Raw genomic sequence first — 19008 nt, forward strand, 5'->3', positions numbered from 1 at the left:
TGAAATTTACTAGTTGTTGTAGTCTGTTCACCTTTCCCAGTGGAAGCAATAAGACACGAGAGTAAAGGCCGAAAGACAGAAGGCACAACCGGGTTCTTACTACGAGTTATCATAGCAACTGCCCCCCGAATGTTCCCTCGGATCAATTTTCTTCAAGATCTCGGACGCCATCTGTGGCGCCGTTATAGGGCTGATACGGATACGCGTATAGTAACGGATCCTGGATGAGTTCTCCTGTCGATCAATTGGAGCATGAATACAATATATATAATCTTTCACGATTAACCCCAGCTGGAACTCAAATCATGCTTCATTGTCAATTGCCAAATCAACATGGTTGTCTTTGCCCGCACTCTACTCGCTCTGAGTGCGATTCAGGTTGAAATATCCTCCGCTTCTCGATGCTCATCAGCTGCTATTGAAAAGCCAGACTTGGTCGGGGCTTCAATCCTCGACATCCAAGCTCAAGAAGCCCACAACTTTTCCGCTGTCAGCCTTGGCCCAGGAAACAACGAAGGCGGCCGATACACCATCAGCTTCTGCAACATCACAGTGACTCACACCCATCCTGGCTGGAATGACACAGTCCATACCCAAGTCCGGCTCCCGCTTGAGGGATGGAATGGCCGGTTTCAAGGCCTAGGTGGTGGAGGCTACAGCACCGGGTTTGGCGCCACCTACATGACATACGCCGTTGCACAGGGATTCGCATCGGCCTCTACTGATGGGGGACTAACAACGGCTGATGGGTCGTCCACCATTCCTACCGACTTGTCATGGGCTCTTATCAGTAAGGGCAATGTGGACTGGCCTCTCTTGCACAATTACGCGACGAAGGCAACAAACGACATGGCCGTGATCGGACAGCAGATCACAAAATCCTACTACCAAAAGCCCGCAAACTATTCATACTTCGCCGGATGCTCGGGTGGTGGACGACAAGCCCTCATGATGGCGCAACAGTACCCGGACGTATTCGATGGGATCTTGGCTGTTGCTCCAGCTATCAATCTACAAACCTTCATTCCTGCAGGTTATTGGCCCTCCCGAATCATGCACGAAACCGACGTTTATCCGTCACCCTGTGAAATCAACGCTTTCACAGAAGCAGCAGTAAAGATATGTGATCGGCTCGATGGAGTTGAAGATGGCATCATCAGCGACCCAGATCGCTGCTACATCAATGCTACCCACTTTGTTGGCTGAATTATACTTGCAACGGGACCCAAGGGACCTTTAGTGCTTCCAGCGCAAAGGTAATCGAAGCTGCTTGGTCTGGCTCTCGCTCTGTCTCTGAACAGTATGGCTGGTTTGGAGTCAACAAGGACGCAGATATCAGCAGTTACTATATTTCTACTACATGCTCAGCGAACTCTACATGCTCCTCGGCCAGAAGCGACTTATTCGGCAACTGGTTCAAGTATCTTGTTGCCAAGGACTCCACGTTTGCAACCAACAACATGACTGAAAAGCAGTTCTTCGACGCCATGCACTCTTCTCTCCTTGAGTATACATCCTTGGTCGGGAACACTGACCCCGATCTCTCCAGTTTCAAAGCATCTGGTGGCAAACTGATCACTTGGCATGGACTGGCAGACGAAGTTATCCCTCCAAAGGGAACTGTCTCGTACTATGAGGAAGTGCTGAAGGCCGATCCGGATGCCCGTGACTATCATCGCTTCTTTGAAGCGCTTGGCGTTGCTCACTGTTATGGTGGACCCGGGCCTGTTCCTAATGGAGCAATGTCTCAACTCGTCGAGTGGGTTGAGAATGACCAGGCTCCTGCTGTTTTGCACGCTACTAGAGGCAGCAACAATACGGCGCGAGACCTTTGCCCGTATCCTCTTCGGCAAACATACATTGGGGGAGATTTCAGGAATGCAACATCTTTTACTTGCGTCTGAAGGCTGTTTAAAAAATTGGGAAGAGATCCTTTCATACCGACTTGTTCATTTTTTCTTATACATTCGTGCATATTTTGGCTTTGCCACTGTCAGGCCTATCCATGCCTGCTATGACCATATAACCCCACAGAAGCCCTATCATATACCGTGCATCGCTAGCGAAAGTACTACTACTCTAGATATCCATCATGAAGTTAGAAATAAATACCTATACACTAGCCTTACGTATACTTCACTTCGACCTTTCACACTAAGTTACGATAAAAGTCATAGTGAAATCTAGATTTCCCCAACACTTATGCGACTCCCGGTCCGGGTTATAGTACTCATTAGATTGGAGTAATCCAAAGCGAGCAAGGGAAATAGCCAGCGAATTTTCAGAGTATATACGGAATACTCAAATGATATCCTTGTAGAAGAAGTTCAGTCACGATGCGAGGGTATTTTTTCTTTCCTCATATTACAAGTTAGTTAGTCTCGAGTACATCGCCAGGATGATAGTTTTTGTTCATTCCACGAACATCGATATCTCTCACACACACAACCCTGTGTGGAGAAATAAGATAGAAGAGGACAGGCAGTGACGCCATATATCTTTGCAGGAAGGGGCAAACCGCAATTATGTGACAGCAAGACGAATTAATCATGACAGCATCCATCTACCATGAGACCAGCCAAAATCGAAAAGAGGATAGCAAGAGTGAAGCAAGTCACACTACAGGTAATTTATCGCAGACCAAGAACGGTGGGAATATGAGACAATGAAATGGGTTGGGGATATATCTAAGAAAAGTCCTCCCCCTGCTCCTCGATATTGTTCTTGATCCGCAACAGAAGAGTCGTCTTCCACTTGTCCAGCTTGCTGAGTTGGTCGAATTGGAAGAGCTTGTCGGCGAAAGCTTCCTGGTCGCCGGCTTCAATGGTCTGGATGAGGTCAACGAGGAGTTGGTGCTCTCTTGTCGAGGCAAAGGTGGTATCGATGTCGCGGTAGTTTTCAAGGGCGCGGTTGGTAGCAACCAGGTCCTGGTTTGGTTAGTATCGAATGTAGAGGGAAAAATAGGAGCGGGCAGCATACATTCGTCGCCAGGTGGCAAATACCACCCTTGAGGAAGTAATCCTTGACGGACCACTTCATCAGGTTATTGTTGATCGATGCGCGGCCGATACGCTCGTAGTGCTCGATAGCCTTGTAGTAGTCGCCCTCAAGAGCGGCCAGGTCGGCCGCTTTGAGGTAATGCTTGTTGGCAAGTCTAGGAAATCATCCGAAGTTAGGTCTGTTTATAGATCGTGAGGAATAGCGACATACGCTTCAGCATTGTCACCGTCAAACCACTCCGCCGCTTTTTCGTAGGCTTCCAGCGCCTTCTTCGTATCTCCTAGTTCCACCTCGTACACCTCGGCCAGATGTTGCTGTTGCGTGGCAGCACGACGGAGGTTACCCTTCAAGACGTAGTGCTGGATGGCGCCGGAGAGCACGCGAGCGGCGTCCTCGGGATCAGATTTGCGATAGACCTTGAAGGCTTCGGTCAAGGTGTTTGCTGCATCGTCGGGTTCGTTAAGGTTCTGATTCTGGATAGAGGCGGCCTTCTCGAAGGCAAGACCGGCTTCTTTGTCTGATCGTTTGAAAATTGGTTAGAGGCCAGGGGTCGAAGAGAGAAGGCAGGACGAGTGCTCGGCTTACTCTGCTTCTGCACTCGAAAGGCGTTCGCAGCTTGTGTGTACAGATCAGCGGCGTTCTCGTACTTCTCTGTCTTCCCCCCGAAGAAGCTGAAGCCACCGGATGCGCTGCTGAGCGCCTTGTCGGCCTAGTGTGCGTCATGGAGATTAGCGATCGTCGTGCTTCTGGCATAGTGACGATGAGCAGCGGGGCGGGTTGGGGATACTTACTCGTTGGAGCAGGACTCGGGGATCTTGGGCCATCTTGTAAAGTTGTTGTCGGCCCCGGCTGGTGAAAAGGAGAGTGACGCTTGAGATCAACTTGCGGGCAAAGCCAAGTGGGGGGTTTGTCTGGAAGATGAGGAGAAGCGATGGGATGGAGGATCTACTGGGCAGCCTCGCAGCACCGCCCCGAGCTTCCCCCCCGCCGGCCCGTCATCGTGGGCGGTGGCCACTTTTCGCCCTCCCCATTGGATGTCGCCGGTTTCTTTTCTGCTTCTCGCCGTGCCAAAGTCCTGAGAGATTCTGAGATTCTATAGTTTTTGGAAGTGTCCGAAGAGAATCCATTTGTTTCCTTTGTTCAATTACTAGCGATTACATATTATCTGCACCTACTACAATCTAATCAATCATGTTCCTCCGCACCGGTTCTCTTCGACTGTCTGGGTTGGTGCGTCGTCAAGAACTACGATCCAACGCCAGGAGAATGTACTCTTCTCAATCAGATGACGCAGACATTGACGCCATGCTTGCGAAGCCTACGTGGTCTGTCCGTTCGTTGCTTCCTGAAGAAAACGCAAACGCATCTGCACCGTCCGTGACCCCGACGCAACTTCGCCATCTGCTCCGTCTGTCAGCTCTCCCGCAACCCGCAAACGAGGAGGAAGAGAAGAATATGCTTGAGACTCTCGAATCCCAGATTCACTTTGTGAAACAGATTCAGCGCGTCGATACCACCGGCGTGAAGCCCCTACAGAGCATCCGGGACGAAAGCCCGGCCGCGGTGAAGGAAAACACAATTGGGTTGGAACAGCTTAGAGAGGCCTTGTCGAAGGAACGAGTGGTCGGACGCAACAAGAGAATCCAACGAGTTGAGAGTCCGAGGAATGACCGGCCGGATGGGGATACCTGGGATGGAAATGCGCTTGCCTATGCGTCTAAGACTAAGGGGAAGTTCTTTATTGTCGAGACGGGGAATTGATCATCAAGGGAATTGCTGGATGGCTGGCGCAGTTGATTTCAGCCTGTGACAGGTACCGGACACCCATCTCGAATGTACAACATTGCACGCCTGAGGTCTGGGCGCTGAGTCATCCATGATCTCATTGCCAATGCTGAAACCGACAACCTCCTTTCCCTTTGCAACTCGTGACAGTCCCTCTACAAACCCTCTGTAGTCGGGGTTGGAAAGCTAGACAAAATAATCTGTTCTGAAAAGTGACGTTGGGGCACCCGCATTTATGTGGAAGTCATTCAAAGAAAAGCATGCCAGCAAGTTCGGCTCGGGGCCTTCGCCTGCTCCTCCGAAGAGCGACCGTGACCAAGACTTGACTACCACTTTGGATCGCCCACAGCGAGCTGACTTGACGGTTCTTGTCGCGGAAATCACGCAGCACATGCGAGATGCAATCGTGCAAAACTTCCATGGTCCGGTTTCGACAGAGAATCATGCTTCACGTGACCAGTCAGAAGGCGACCACAACAATGACACTGATTCCTTGTCTACTCCGTCAGATGCACAGAAAGAGGAAACCTCGGCTGTGACCAGTCAATCCGAGTATCAACCTACTGCGCAAGATCTCAAGTCAGAAACCAGGGCCCTCACCAGCTTCGATGATTGGCGAGACTCGGTACTGTTGAGGATCGGCGAGGTTGTGAATAAAGATAACGAGGGTTCTGATGGAGATTATACGCCGCAACAGTTGCAGGAACCCCAAATAGATGAGGATCAGGGTTCTTTAAAGAAACTTTGTGAGGTTTACCCGCCCGTGGAGACGCCTCTTGCCCAGCTACCCAAGGCTAAGAGGCTTCTGATTCTCCACTCGCTGCTTCTTTTAATGCTTAGTCTTGAGCACTACAATTCTCGCTCACGTGTCCTAATGTTGTATGTCTCCTCCAGCCTGAACCTTGATATCACCATCCTCAACGGCGATGAAACCCAGGTTGCACGTGGGCTGCTTGACACGGCTCTTCAGCTTGCAAGTGCTGAAGCAGAAAGCCAAGGCAAAAAACGGGACTCCTCCAGAAAGTGGAAGGTTGGGGCGGCCTCTGTTGCAGGAGCTGTACTGATCGGCATCACCGGCGGACTTGCTGCGCCATTGGTTGCGGCTGGCCTTGGAACTGTCCTAGGGGGCATTGGTCTTGGTGCCACCGCTGCCGCGGGGTACCTAGGTGCTCTCGCAGGCAGCGGGGTCATTGTTGGTGGTCTCTTCGGTGCCTATGGAGGCCGGATGACTGGACGGATGGTCGACAAGTACGCTCGTGAGGTAGATGACTTTGCTTTTCTGCCCATCCGTGGCTCCCAACAGAGGTCTGAGGATGAAAGGGAAGCTGCTCAGAATGACCATATGCTGCGTGTCACAATTGGCATCACTGGCTGGGTGACCGAAGAGGACAACTTTGTTGTTCCGTGGCGAGTCATCGGTGCTGATACTGAGGTATTTGGTCTGCGCTGGGAAACAGAGCCTTTGATGAAACTTGGAAATGCCATGAATCTCTTAGTCACAAGCGCTGCTTGGGCGGCGGGCGGCCAGGTTCTGTCTCGGACCATTTTCGCGCAGATCATGAGCGCTGTGATGCTTCCTCTTGGTCTCCTCAAAGTTGCCCGTGTGGCTGATAACCCGTTCAGTGTTGCCAAGGCCCGTGCAGACAAAGCGGGCGAGGTCCTTGCGGATGCGCTGATTAGCAAGGTTCAGGGTGAGCGGCCCGTCACTCTCGTGGGCTACTCGATGGGATCTCGCGTCATCTTCTCCTGTCTCCAGAGTCTGGCAAAGCGGGGTGCATACGGCTTGGTGGAATCTGCAATTCTGATGGGATCGCCTACTCCATCCAACGCGCCTCACTGGCGTCGTCTACGGAGTGTTGTTAGCGGCCGGCTGATCAACGTGTACTCGGAGAATGATGCCGTCCTCGCTTTACTCTATCGAACTAGCAGTCTGCAGCTCGGCGTTGCAGGCCTACAGCCAGTTCAAGGCGTGACTGGGGTTGAGAATCTAGACGTCAGCGATACTGTTAGCGGCCACCTGCGCTACCAGTTCCTGATTGGACGGATCTTAGGTCTGGTTGGTCTGCAAAGCATTGATGCTCGCGAGGTGGCCCGGGAAGAGGCAGCCTTGGCCGTCAAGGTCAGGAAGCAGGAGCAGGAGCGGATTCAAAATGAGCGTCGTGCAGGTGTGGAAGGGGACGAGTCGGCGCATCGCATTCTGGAAAACGGGGAAGGAAGTGGCGAGGAAGCGATGCATGCTGAAATGGAACAGAAGACCAGGGAACGTCTTTCTCGATTGGAGGTACGCAAGGAAATCAAACGTCGACCTGTTCCGTCCGAACCAAGGGATGAGGGAAGTCCACCTCCATCGGAACACAGTGGTCAGCCGTGACTTTCTTGTCCTAGTTTCCGTTGCAAGGTTGATCAAACCTTGACTTCTCAATAATGCTGTCACTTTATCAAGAATATCGTATACCTCGCTTTAACTACATTAGAAATTCGATCTTCACATCGGACACTTTGTCTACGCGATTATCAATGCCTGAGCCATAGTCCCAGGCGGCCAATGATAACTCTTCTGATCCTTACTGACCATTGTTTTTCTGGTCGTCAAGGCCGGTTACCACGCAATGAACCCCACCGTTACGACACAAGGATCAGCAATCAGATATGGTTCCTCTAGCCTAGCTGCAAGGCATACATAAGCGCAACGGTCTAAAACCTTGGATGCGAGGATCTCAACGTCAGGCTAGTGATGAAGCTAACAAACGTTTGATAGCGATAACCTTGCATTTGCCTCTCTGGGTTAGCCTTGTACAACAGTAGCGTTTGTTTTGAACGACCCCTGGAGGTCCCTTGGTGGCAGAAAGAAGTTCGACGCATCCTTAGAGCCTTATCGTAGTCCGTACACATAGCATCCTAAAAGGGGCACAAAAGCAACCATCCGACGGAATCGGACATCGTTCGTCCCAGGGTTGATCTACTCACAACGGAAAAGCAAATATACTGGCGGATTTATGTGTAAAGTTACGCCATTTAAGCCACCAGGAACACAAAGACACCCATATATGTCTGAATAGGCAATAGGGTCAGCCGTTTCCTGTCGGCGACAAAATCATCAATTCGTTTCTACCCCGTACTTCTTAGTTAGCTACTACTAGTTGCTAGTTGCTAGTCGCTAGCCTAGTTCCAAAGCCCTACTATTTTCTGCAATAGGTGGCCATCCAGAACAAGCTAGCACTGCTACGATAGTAGGCACTATACATTAGGTCCTGTAACTATCAATAGACTGTTATAGTGGCTCGGTGTTCTTGCCACCCTCGGTAGGATTTAGTCAGACGGTACTTTTGTCCTCCGGTCCACATTCATTATATTGAACGTATGGACTGTCTGAGACACCCTGACTCCAACGCCAATACCACCCGGTTATTACCTTCTCCATAATACTGTGTGGTTAATATACAGGTGTGGATTCATCAAAGACATGTCATGCTAATGGCGGGGAGTGGAGTTTAGACACTGCCACTCTCACTATTCGCTGTCTGACTGGGCTTCTGGCTTCATTTTCACCTACCGTAGCTACACGCTTTCATCAGTCTGAAAGTAGAAGTTAGTTAGAAGTTAGCGTTGACAAAACAAGTGACTACGCAGCCATTGTGTCATGTTTTGGATCACATGACCAGCGCACGGCAATCCAAGTGGGGCTTGAAGCGCATCCACTTTCTCCTCCGCAACTACAATAACTGGGACTGTCTAGGTATGTTATCGATGTCTCTTTCTGACGATCAAAAGATTGCCTTTTGGCGGCCTGCATTTGGGAATCCAACCACCCATACTGGCTCGCCTTTGGTATTTGATCCGGAATACGATGTCTGCTTCCACCATCCAGGATACCAAGATCCCCACAATATACTGCTCATTCTTCCCGGCCTCGACCACCCTGACGGGGGAATATATCATCGTGTAGCACTCTGGGCCTGCGGAATACTTGCGGCCAACGAGTTCGATGGGTGGTTCACTGAAGACCGTGAGGGACATATACGAGTGACAACGCCGCTGGATGGTATCCTTCGAAAACGAGATTATTATTATCATATACCGGGGGATCATTCATGTGAGATCGCCCGTAGGTTTCCATTTCTTGCCAGATGCCTGCTTAGTACCTGTCATAGGCCCGTACCCCATTGTATCAAGCTTTGGCAACTGGGCTTTTCCACACGGGTCACTTCCGAGAGGGTGGAAAATTGACATACCCCGAGAAGCTGCTCATCCAACCCCCAGGCAGAGCACTCTGGCTGAGGCTGTTCTCTCACGCGATGTCCGCTGCCGCATAACAAACCATATTGAAGGGACAGAGTGTGCGCATCTGATCCATAGGAACCAAAGTATCTGGTTCCAGCGAAATATGATGACTCGATATGGTAGGCTTCCTCGACCAAATTGCGACCCAGTGGATAATCCTCGCAGCGTCATTCTTTTGCGCTCCGATATATGTTCATCATTTGATTCTAAGCGATTTGCATTCATACCCAAACCCGAACATGCAGCAACAAGCAATACCGAGCCTTCAGCGGGCGGATCTCTACGATACGTTACGCATGTTTTTAATTCTCCGGGTCCACACGAACTCACTGCTCTCTATCATAATGTAAGCCTGCAACCCATCTCTGGCGTTGCGCCGGAGTTTCTCTTTGCGCGATTTGCGTGGACAATCTTTCAGCATGTCCATATCTTCCTACAGGCGGGATTGTCCTCCTGGCTTGCACAGTTCGAGGCTCCCACAGGATCAGCCGAGGCTGGGAGTGAGGTCACCCCAACCGTGAAGTCCTGGAGTGCTGAGCAGTGCCGGTTGATGCCTCTTCGGAACAAGCCTCGAAGCTCCAGTCCAAGGAAACGGAAACCCGACGATGCATTTGTTGAAGATGATGGACCAGTGCCGAGAGGGAGAAAACGGGAGCGCCATGGTGGTGCGTTCATTTCATCACTCGAGCCATCATCGCTTGGACCAGATACCCCGAGTGATGGGCCGTGGAACCCAGCGCCTCTGGAAGAGCAGAGCTTGGATACCGATCTATCGGATGTTGATGCTTACGACGATGACGGCTCTTGGGGTCGATATTGCGAGCGGTCTAGAAAGCCATTTGATAGCGATGCTCGCCTTGGCGACTCCAATATAGAATCCGGTTGGTTTTAGAGCCATGGAGTGTGAGTGCTCTTTCAGATCCGGTGACGACGGGTGAACTCCATCTACTGTTTAATGCATCCATGCATCAATACAAGAGGAATCCCACTGCACACTTGTTCCCCCAAAGTATTAGCTCACGAGCCTTCAATAGAGCTCAGAATACCTAGTATTACGCACAAGCAGGATCTCCTCTCAATTTACAACCTCCACTTTTCCTCCTTGCAAAAGTATTTAACAAAGATGCAGAGAATCAGAATTGTCCACAAAAGAATAATACAAGATGGCGTTGGACAAGCTTTTTCTACCAAACCTACCCTCTTGAATGTTCCCCAGATTCCTCCCACCCATCATTACCAAAAGATATTCCTACTCCCATTTCAATCTCAAAAACTGGCAGCAGAACCTCCCCCTACCTATCTTCTATCTCTTTAACCTCCTTTCCTTAAGGAACAATTACCTACACCCACCGGCAACCGGGATCCATCCGGGATCTTCGTCCCAGACAGCCGACAGACCTCCCAGTCCCTCCATCCTAGCGCTACGGACCAGCGGAGCGACAATTAAAAATGCCACTAAGTGTCATTGGATAGAGACTAGATAGGGTCGGTCGGTCGGTCGGTCGGTCGGTCGGTCGGTTCGGCTAGGGAAGTGGGCGGTGGCTTGTGTTGGGTATATTGATGTGGACATGACGGGAGGATTTGTACGACCCGGTGGGGTGGGGGTATCGTATCTTAATCGCTTATTATTGCTGTTGGTGGGTTAGGTGTGCATTTCGTTTTCTGGTTCAGATATCGTATAGGTAAGGTAGTTGGATGGTCGGGAAGAGGATTAGGTACGTTAAATCCAAGTATTTATGTGAGTGAACTGGATAGACGCACAAGGAAAGGAAAGAAGAAAAGTTTACTGAGTAGGTAGTACGGAGTACTACCTAGCTGGGGAAGTCGCGAAATAGCGTGCACATGGCCATGCACATGCACATGCAACATACACTTTAACAGTAATCTAAAAAGTAAAAAACCCAAATTCAAAAAGCCCATAGTCAACCCGCTAGCCTACCTGCATACATAGAAATTCTAGCCCCCGAATCCCAATCCCAATCCCAATCCCAAAAGATCAAAATAAAGTTCAATGTTCCTTACCCTACTCACCGGTTCTCAGGGTCTGGGTCTGGGTCTGTACGTACCCAACCAAATATCCAAGGAGACTGGTACGGAGCGGCAACTTCCTACACTTCAACCAGAGAAGTAACTGCTGAAGGGACAGGCCAACTCCACGGAGAACCTCGCACCACTCCTTTTCTAGGACCGAAACAGAAATTGCTCCATTAGGTAACTCGGGAAAAGCGGACCTGGGGCCGAACGCCATACCGGAAGGGGTAAGGATGAGGGTACTCAGACGAGAAAAGGGACGAATCAGATGAGAGCTGGACCCGAACCATGCAAACCTAAAGTGCGCGATCCGATGATGTTGTGGAACCCAGCCGGGCTGCCTCGAGCTTCGATCTAAGTGGGGGAGATGCGCCGATCGTGATGCAGGAGGGTATTTGGGGGTGGTGATTGGTGGGGGGGTGGATTTCATGGAGGCTTCGTATTGGGTGGGGGGGATGCTATACGTATTACACGGTTACACCGTCTGTTCTGGGATGGGCGGATTCTAAACCGATTTCGATAAAGCGGATGGGAAATGCAGCTCTCCGTAGATGTCAGTCATTAGGGGGCTTTTGTGACATGGATTAGAGATTATTTGCCATTAGGATATTATGTATGTACTTAGGGGTTATCATGGGGTCTCTCGTGATAGGCATCGTTGCAAATATAGGAAAAACAAAAGGAAAGTAAGGAAGGTATAATGAATTGCCCAAATATCTCCCCTCTGGGCTGCATATCCACCGCTCACATCAACCGCTTACTCGTCCCCTCTTCTGAAACTCTTCCGGGTCCGCGGGCTCGTGCGAAATCTCAATCGTCGTTTCTTGGTACACGCCATGACCCAGCTCGGCAAGCTCCATGTCGGTCTTGCGCACAATGTCTTCGGTGGAGGAATCGCGGTTGTCGTTGACCGTGTCGTCGATCGTCTGCATGCCATTGTTGCGGCGGAACCGGGATTTGACGCGCATCTTTTTGCCATCGCCGGTAGTAATGTGGGTTTGGTATGCTTGAGACTCCGTGTAGGCGTACATCTGATCCGTAGTGCTGAGCTCCGTCTCCAGCAGCAAGTGGCGGCGCGTGAGTGTGTACACAAGCACATCCACGAATCCCGACAGTGCCATCAGCGATCCGGCCACGGCAAAATACGCTCGGCTAGGGACGACATGTCGTGCCGTCGACATACGCCCGGCGGCCAGCGGAAGAGAAAGCACGAGATATACAAGCGGGTAGATAACCATGTAAATGACAACTCGGTTCAATCGCTTCAGGTTCTCCTGGTGATTTTGTCGGAGCGTGGCGGACTGCTTCATTCGGCGTCGCAGGTAGAAGAACATGATGCCGTAGAGAACGACGGTGCCGAATTCGGAAAGGAAAATCCATAGGTAGTGTACATAAAGACGTTCGGTCTCATGGGCCGGTCCGATCCAGCACTGCATGTCCACAGATGATTAGCAATTGAGTGCATGTTTGATATCCTTGCGATCGCTTACCCAGCCGGCCTCGGAGATCACAAAGGTCTCAGACCCAAACATCCCGACGGGGACCAATCCCAGAATGATGATAAATAACCACAGTCCAACGACACTAGCCACAAATAACGGGTACGGTAATTGTCGGCCTCGTAGCACGACAGCACCCGTGTGAAGTGCAATCGCCAACACGAACAAACCACTTCCAGGATCACCCGTTTGGATCCACCACCCTTGAAGGACGCAGGGTGCACTAGGATAGTAGACATGGCCTTTTGCAAGCCAGTGGAGACATATTAAAAACGCTGTTGCTTGTTGAATATCGATGATAAGAAGGTTGTAAATCAGGACGACGTATTGGTTCTCCGAAAGAGGCCGTTTATAGTATCGACGCCAGAAAATCATGCGGTAGGTAAGGAAAGACAATAGGCCAAAGGCCGCAATGAACGAAAAGAGTGCAATCACTCCCATGGCGATGAACCCGGCTTTATCACTACCCTCGACTGGTTCCTCCATTGAGCGACCGGCAAGGTGCCCTTTGCCAGCACCATCGCCGGTTAGTAGGTGTGCCAGTCGTAGTAGAGCAAACATGGTTCATCACCCTGAACTGAGGTTACAAGGAGAGAAGTCCAAGGGTCAAAGCGAGACTCGAGGAAAGTGACAGGCGTGGTGTTTTAAATAAATCATGCTATGTAAAGTGAAAGTTGGAGCACGGTTTGCGGACCAGAAAATGAGATCCTATGGATCAGGAAGTCTGGGCTTGGTCCCGTCTCCATTAAAGCTTTGCGCAGTTCTTTTACCCGCTCTTGATTTTTTTTTTTTTCCCTATATTTTCCTCTTCGGCTAAAGATTAAGATTTGGTAAGGGGCCCAAGATCGCTAGATAATCTTTGGACCACGCGAATGGATGAGGACTGGACGGCTTTAGTGAGGAGTAGCGCGCGTAGCAAAGGGACCGAAGCTCGCATAGTGAGGATTTTAGTGGGATATAGTCTGCACGGTCTCTTCATCAAGCCCCACTCCTGAGGCATGGTATTCTCCGCTGTACCGCCAACAGTGAGTCAAGAAAGTGGTCGAACGTTCCCACACTAGTGAGCAACTGTCGATCTCCCAATGGCTTGGGAAGGAAAGGGGTTGTTATGATTGGGCTTAGATCGTTGAGCTGAGAGTCACCACGCTTGTGGATCAATCGTCAACCCGAGTCCCTTGCGGCTATGGAGTTGAGAATGCTATGTGATGACATTCAATTAAAGCTTGCCTATGACAGCCCGATGGGTGAGACAAACGTAGGCCTGTCCTAAGACTGAGAGGCGTCTTCGGCCCGGTATAGTGCATTCGCCACTTCGGGGATGACGAAACCTCTGGGCGTTTGGCTCCAGCCGAGCTAAGGGGCGGAAGTATTCTCTTGCAGAATCGACTGCGGCAAACGGGAGATGATCTGCACGGCATCTTAACAAACGAAGCTAAGGGGTCTCTGGTGTCTTCTGGTGTCGTGTACGGGCTACGGAGGAGTCGATCTCCTCCGGAGTATGATCTTTGATTAGGTGGAAATAACCCACCGGAGCCGTAGCTTATACCTAGCGCATTCTCGGTATCTGATTGGATATTCTAGAAAGAATGATATCGGATCAGCAGCGCGTCCACTGGTTTGGAGGGTTTAGGTGGCACACAGCAGACTTAGCGCGATGGCGCCTCGAAAGAAAGTTATCGAGATCCAGCGAGCTGGGACCAATCTCAGCAGGAAAGAGTTAGGAGTCATGTGTCAGCACGGGAAGAGACGGGTGTCGTGCTTTCTGGGAAGCATACAGACCATACTGGTGGTCTGGTGGACTCCTGTGAGTGCGATGACTTACTTTTCGAAAGATGCAGTGGAGGTCAGGACTTGCCAGATTGGGAAGTCACCTGAGGACCCAGGAGCCTCAACGGCATTTGGACTCCAAAGCTTCCCAGTCGATTGATGAGATCGTAATTATATCATCTCCATATTCCATTCCCCGGTGCGGATTGTGCTAGTTCGATAGCTGCAATCCCATCTAATCGCGCACGCCTAAAAGCTTATCGCAAAATTGGATTTCGAAGCATGGACATTTCGAGATATCTATTGCTAGGTCACTATCTTCCCTACCTGCTCAGGTCAAGAACGGGAGGAAAGACAGAAAACCCTGCACTATGCATGCTTGTTATTGCACGACGATCTTCAGGGGAGAACGAGCATTTGGTAACAGTGGCCGAAAGCTTAACCTCGTGAATCCACGTTGATAGAATGCTGATCCAATAGGCTCCATATGGTCTAGTGGTTCGAACCAAGGGAAACAGCGGGGGAGGAGTCAGCATTGAAACGCTCAGCCGGTGAGCCCATCCATAGCCACTGGGCTGTTCTGGAATTGCCATGCTGGGAAATATTGAAAGGTCCTGTCCGGTCAACTACTGCTGCGGAACCGTGGTTCTTCCAGTCGTGGTAGATAGTACGTTTCCCCATGGAACTTTGCCAGTGGTCCAGCATCTTTAAACCACTTCAATTCAATTGACCTTCCATCTATGGCATTCATCGCGGTTTGAGTCTGGCACTTATAAGCTAACACTGGGGCATTGCGCGCTATGAGCTCGCCAAGGATCTACAGTATTCACGGCGTCACGCAAGTCACGATCTGCTTTTTGGCTTATTTCGGCCTTGGCGCGTTGGGGGGTTTCCGACGACTTGCCCTTTCGGATAGCCAAGAGGCGTGACGGATACATCCGTCGCTGAGACAGCGTCACACCGGCAAGAGCATTGCTGAACAATAGCCGGAGCTGGGCTCATGAGGTGTAAATGTTGGATACTGGACTTTCGCCCATCCAACAACACGAGACGCATCAGGCATCCCATGTATGCAACTATGCATACCCGAAATCTCATCCAGTCGCATTCCGATTTCGGATCCCGCAGGATTGATCGACAGCGAGCTGCTTTTTAAAGCCAAGGCTAGCAACCCTTCTGGGAGCCTCTTTGCCTTGGCATACAGGTGCCTCATTCAAGGCGTGCAGTTTGTGAACCTTCCCTTTTGGTAGTTGGAGATGCCTGATTTGGAGTAATGATTTTACAGTGCCAGAGGCTCAGAGCTGATGTTGTACTTGTACAGTTCCGAATACCAACGTGGGCGATGAGTTATACTCCACATATTCTGAGCACAAGGTCATTCCACCGATGCCTGAGAGGGGTTGTTTGTTTGTCGGCTAAATGCGGGTTCTCCGTCTGCATCACTTGGCGGGTCGTTGCATGACCCGGAAGTGTCCAAGTTTAGTGACTCCGGTCTATGAATAGGTCCTTGGCCTATGGACAGATACCTGCACAGGACAAGTCACCCGCCTCATCCAAGCCGGAGATGCCGGGCGGAAGAGTACAGACAAGCCTCTAGAGCTGTATGTCTCATTCAGGGTCCAACTCGAGACCTTATTGGCCTCGGCGATCTAAGCCGCGATCACTGCGCCCCCCGCATGTCTCTCCGCTCGCTATTGATGCGGTGTTGCCCGCCACCGATGAGGAGACTGTCTCACTCCGGGCTGATACTTTGCAGATCTATACCCGTCACTGGCCTACTTTGGCGAATAGGCATGATGTCTAGAATCGTGTTTCTATTCACAGCATCAGGCCTCCCAGGCCTATGCCAGCAGATTGAGCCATGACAGCTTCGATTGGCAAAGCCTTCCGGAACAGACGGACACGACAGCATCCATTGCCGTATTCACCGCTACTGCAGCTTCATGGAGAAAGAGGGTGATGGGGATAAAAAACCTATATAAGTTGCCTGACAACCCCAAGATATCCTCTCATTCAGTCCTCATCAAGCCTCCATTCCAATACTCTACTAAACCCCAATCACCACCACCCAAAAACAACCACTCCAACACTCAAAGAAGTCCATCTTCAAACTTCCTATCACAATGAAGACCTTTACCGTCGCTTTCTCTCTCATCTCCCTCTTCTCCTCGGCCCTGGCCATGCCTGCCGACGCCGCCGCCACCGGCACTTCTGTCTCTGTCTCATACGACACCAAATACGACGACTCCAACGGTTCCTTGAGCACAACTGCATGCTCCGACGGTGCCAACGGCCTGGTCACCAAGGGCTACCCTACCTTCGGTTCCCTCCCCAACTTCCCCAACATTGGCGGTGCTCTCACCATTCCGAGCTGGAACTCTCCCAACTGTGGCGCATGCTATGCCCTGGAGTACCAAGGCACCATCGTCTACATCACTGCCGTTGATACCGCGCCCAGTGGCTTCAACATCGGCCTGGACGCCATGAACACCCTCACCAATGGCCAGGCCGTCGATTTGGGCCGCATCACTGCCACCTACACTCCAGTGGATGCCAGCTTCTGTAAAATGAGCGATTAATCTGGCTTTTCGCCCGGAATGAAAGTTGGTCTCAATGGAGACTGGTTGAAGCAGATTGAATGGTATTTTTTTTTGTTTCGGGTTTACGTTGGATGCTCACTTCAAATACTCTCCTTTAATTGTTAATATCATGATAGCATGGGTCATACATACATTTATTACATAGCGAAGTTGAACATGGACACAGCTTTTATGCGTGAAATGGAATTCTAAAGTCGTATCTACTGTACAGGTCTATATAATATTGCATCACGACAAGACTTCCAGCATCTCCGCTACCCGACCGAACTTGTCGCGAATCTTCCCCTTCTCCTGTCCACGCTCTCGCTCGGCACGATCGATCCGCTGCCAGTCCTCCCATGATGTTGGCTGCAGACCGCACTTTTCGGCCTCGGGACGGACACCTTCCCAGCCCAGTTTGAAGCTGTAATCTGGCGAGTTCAGTAGAGACGCTTTGCCTCCCTGGCTGCTTATATCGGCGGCAATTGCATCGGCTGTAGCAAATGCATCCATCATGGTTGTAGCGATCACACCAGTGGGTCCGCGCTTGACCCAGCCAGCGCAGTAAAGTCCTGGCAGATGCGAAATCAGTGAGCCGTCAGGAAGCCGCTCGTTTTCTCCTGTGTTGATAGGCGTGGTGATTCTCCCAAAGCCGTCGTTGGGAATGACTCCGCGTCGTTCATCGAATTGGACACCCAGGTCCTCCAGGCCAGGCAGTGGTAGCGATTTGTAGCCTACACTACGGAAGAAAGTGTTGGCAGGGATGTCGACCTCAGCCCGCTTCCCGCTGGACAGGTATTTGGGCGTGACCTTGGAGCTGGCGAGAAATGGATCTGAAGGGTCCAGCTCGTTCCGCGCGAATCTGACGTGAGAAAGACGGTAGGGATGAACGGGAGACCAGTGAAGGCATTCTGGGGATAGAAGGAAGTCTAGAGCCCATGATTTGGTGGAGGTTGTTGGGTCATTGGTTGATCCTTTCGCGAGAAGTTGGATCAGCCGCTTCTGTGCTCTGGGGAGGGCAGACATGACGTCTTCCGGAGGGAAGAGATCTTTAGGCACCGGGTCAAATGCTACCGACGGTAGTTGAAGCAGCTCGCGGAGTTCTTTGATGGTAAATGCGGCCTAGAGTGCGGAAAATGTAAGCATATTGCTATAATAGATGCAACAATCCGAGCGTACCTGCATCGGCCCTCGGCGACCAACCACCCGGACACGCTTGATCTTGCTCTTCGCTAGTTCTTCCAGAGCATATTCAGCTATGTCCGTCTTCCCTAGAGCATCAACGTCTGACAGAAGGATTCTAGCAACATCCAGGGCCACATTTCCCTGCCCAATGATCACTGCGTTTTCGCCGGCGGTCAGGTCCGGGGCAAGATCGCGATGTTCCGGCAGACCATTGTACCACCCAACAAATTCCCGAGCCGAGTAAACATTGCGCGTCGCCTTCTCGCCCGGAATTCCCAATTCCTTGTCCTTCGGGGCACCGTATGCGAACAGAATAGCGTCGTAGTGTGGTTTGAGAGAGCTGAGGGGAAGGCTTTCGCCTAGTTCAACATTGCCGATGAAATTAAATCGTGGAGATGTAGCAACTTCGGTGAATTTATCTTCGCAGTTCTGGGGACCGCATGGTATCAGTTAAATTGCCCATTGTCTTGTGACTCACAATGCGGTAACGTTACCTTGACTTCCGGGTGGTCGGGGGCAACACCATACCGCGCGAGACCAAAGGGCACCGGCAGCTTCTCGTACATATCCACCATGGCATGGTCCACCTTAGAAAGTAGTCGATATGCAGCGTAGAAGCCTGCTGGACCTGACCCTATGACGGCAACGCGGAAAGGTCGATCATTTTGGACGACCTGGCTGTACTGACGCGACTGCCAGATCGACCGAGAGGGATGTCGACGCAAAATATGACGCAGTGGCGCGCGGGTAATGTGCGCCGTGCATTGGGCGCAGACATAGGGAGCGCGCTGGAGGTTCATGGTGGTGCCGACAAGGTGGGAAGAGAGAGGCAGCTCGGACGGAGACCGAGGACGGAGGAGAGACGGTTAACTCCGAGCAGC

At 51.1% G+C, this 19008-nt stretch overlaps 8 protein-coding genes across 8 annotated transcripts; 5 read left to right on the forward strand and 3 right to left on the reverse strand.

Annotated features, from left to right (window-relative positions):
* Window positions 1-291: 291 nt before the first annotated feature.
* Window positions 292-1904, forward strand: BO94DRAFT_594299 (putative feruloyl esterase B precursor; the record flags this gene model as incomplete). The annotated part of the gene is made up of 2 exons (XM_025616196.1): window positions 292-1197; window positions 1257-1904. Exons 1-2 carry the CDS (start codon window positions 334-336, stop codon window positions 1902-1904), a joined length of 1512 nt encoding a protein of 503 aa, XP_025468491.1. The 5' UTR covers window positions 292-333.
* A 449-nt stretch (window positions 1905-2353) lies between these two features.
* Window positions 2354-3934, reverse strand: sec17 (alpha-soluble NSF attachment protein SEC17). Its single transcript, XM_025609126.1, has 5 exons — window positions 3792-3934; window positions 3586-3709; window positions 3211-3517; window positions 2980-3154; window positions 2354-2927 (listed from the first exon to the last, which is right to left on the reverse strand). Exons 1-5 carry the CDS (start codon window positions 3822-3824, stop codon window positions 2688-2690), a joined length of 879 nt encoding a protein of 292 aa, XP_025468492.1. The 5' UTR covers window positions 3825-3934; the 3' UTR covers window positions 2354-2687.
* Window positions 3935-4083: 149 nt separating this feature from the next.
* Window positions 4084-7393, forward strand: BO94DRAFT_490644 (DUF726 domain protein). The gene is made up of 2 exons (XM_025609127.1): window positions 4084-4743; window positions 5057-7393. The coding sequence occupies exons 1-2, from the start codon at window positions 4192-4194 to the stop codon at window positions 7154-7156; spliced, it is 2652 nt and encodes an 883-aa protein (XP_025468493.1). The 5' UTR covers window positions 4084-4191; the 3' UTR covers window positions 7157-7393.
* Window positions 7394-8439: 1046 nt separating this feature from the next.
* Window positions 8440-9958, forward strand: BO94DRAFT_623571 (HNH endonuclease signature motif containing protein; the record flags this gene model as incomplete). Its single annotated transcript, XM_025617158.1, has 2 exons — window positions 8440-8878; window positions 8937-9958. 2 exons carry the CDS (start codon window positions 8440-8442, stop codon window positions 9956-9958), a joined length of 1461 nt encoding a protein of 486 aa, XP_025468494.1.
* A 1858-nt stretch (window positions 9959-11816) lies between these two features.
* gprD lies at window positions 11817-13467 on the reverse strand. Its single transcript, XM_025607393.1, has 2 exons — window positions 12588-13467; window positions 11817-12527 (listed from the first exon to the last, which is right to left on the reverse strand). The coding sequence occupies exons 1-2, from the start codon at window positions 13155-13157 to the stop codon at window positions 11847-11849; spliced, it is 1251 nt and encodes a 416-aa protein (XP_025468495.1). The 5' UTR covers window positions 13158-13467; the 3' UTR covers window positions 11817-11846.
* Window positions 13468-14132: 665 nt separating this feature from the next.
* BO94DRAFT_41609 (uncharacterized protein) lies at window positions 14133-14605 on the forward strand. Its single transcript, XM_025607391.1, has one exon. The coding sequence runs from the start codon at window positions 14251-14253 to the stop codon at window positions 14521-14523; it is 273 nt and encodes a 90-aa protein (XP_025468496.1). The 5' UTR covers window positions 14133-14250; the 3' UTR covers window positions 14524-14605.
* Window positions 14606-16357: 1752 nt separating this feature from the next.
* On the forward strand, window positions 16358-17067 carry aspf13 (allergenic cerato-platanin Asp F13). The gene has a single exon (XM_025607392.1). The coding sequence runs from the start codon at window positions 16487-16489 to the stop codon at window positions 16940-16942; it is 456 nt and encodes a 151-aa protein (XP_025468497.1). The 5' UTR covers window positions 16358-16486; the 3' UTR covers window positions 16943-17067.
* A 63-nt stretch (window positions 17068-17130) lies between these two features.
* Window positions 17131-18942, reverse strand: BO94DRAFT_534365 (NADPH-adrenodoxin reductase). Its single transcript, XM_025611530.1, has 3 exons — window positions 18622-18942; window positions 18122-18556; window positions 17131-18064 (listed from the first exon to the last, which is right to left on the reverse strand). The coding sequence occupies exons 1-3, from the start codon at window positions 18925-18927 to the stop codon at window positions 17192-17194; spliced, it is 1614 nt and encodes a 537-aa protein (XP_025468498.1). The 5' UTR covers window positions 18928-18942; the 3' UTR covers window positions 17131-17191.
* Window positions 18943-19008: the final 66 nt, after the last annotated feature.

This window comes from Aspergillus sclerotioniger (genome assembly GCF_003184525.1).
Source record: "Aspergillus sclerotioniger CBS 115572 chromosome Unknown BO94scaffold_11, whole genome shotgun sequence".
NCBI lineage: Eukaryota > Fungi > Ascomycota > Eurotiomycetes > Eurotiales > Aspergillaceae > Aspergillus > Aspergillus sclerotioniger.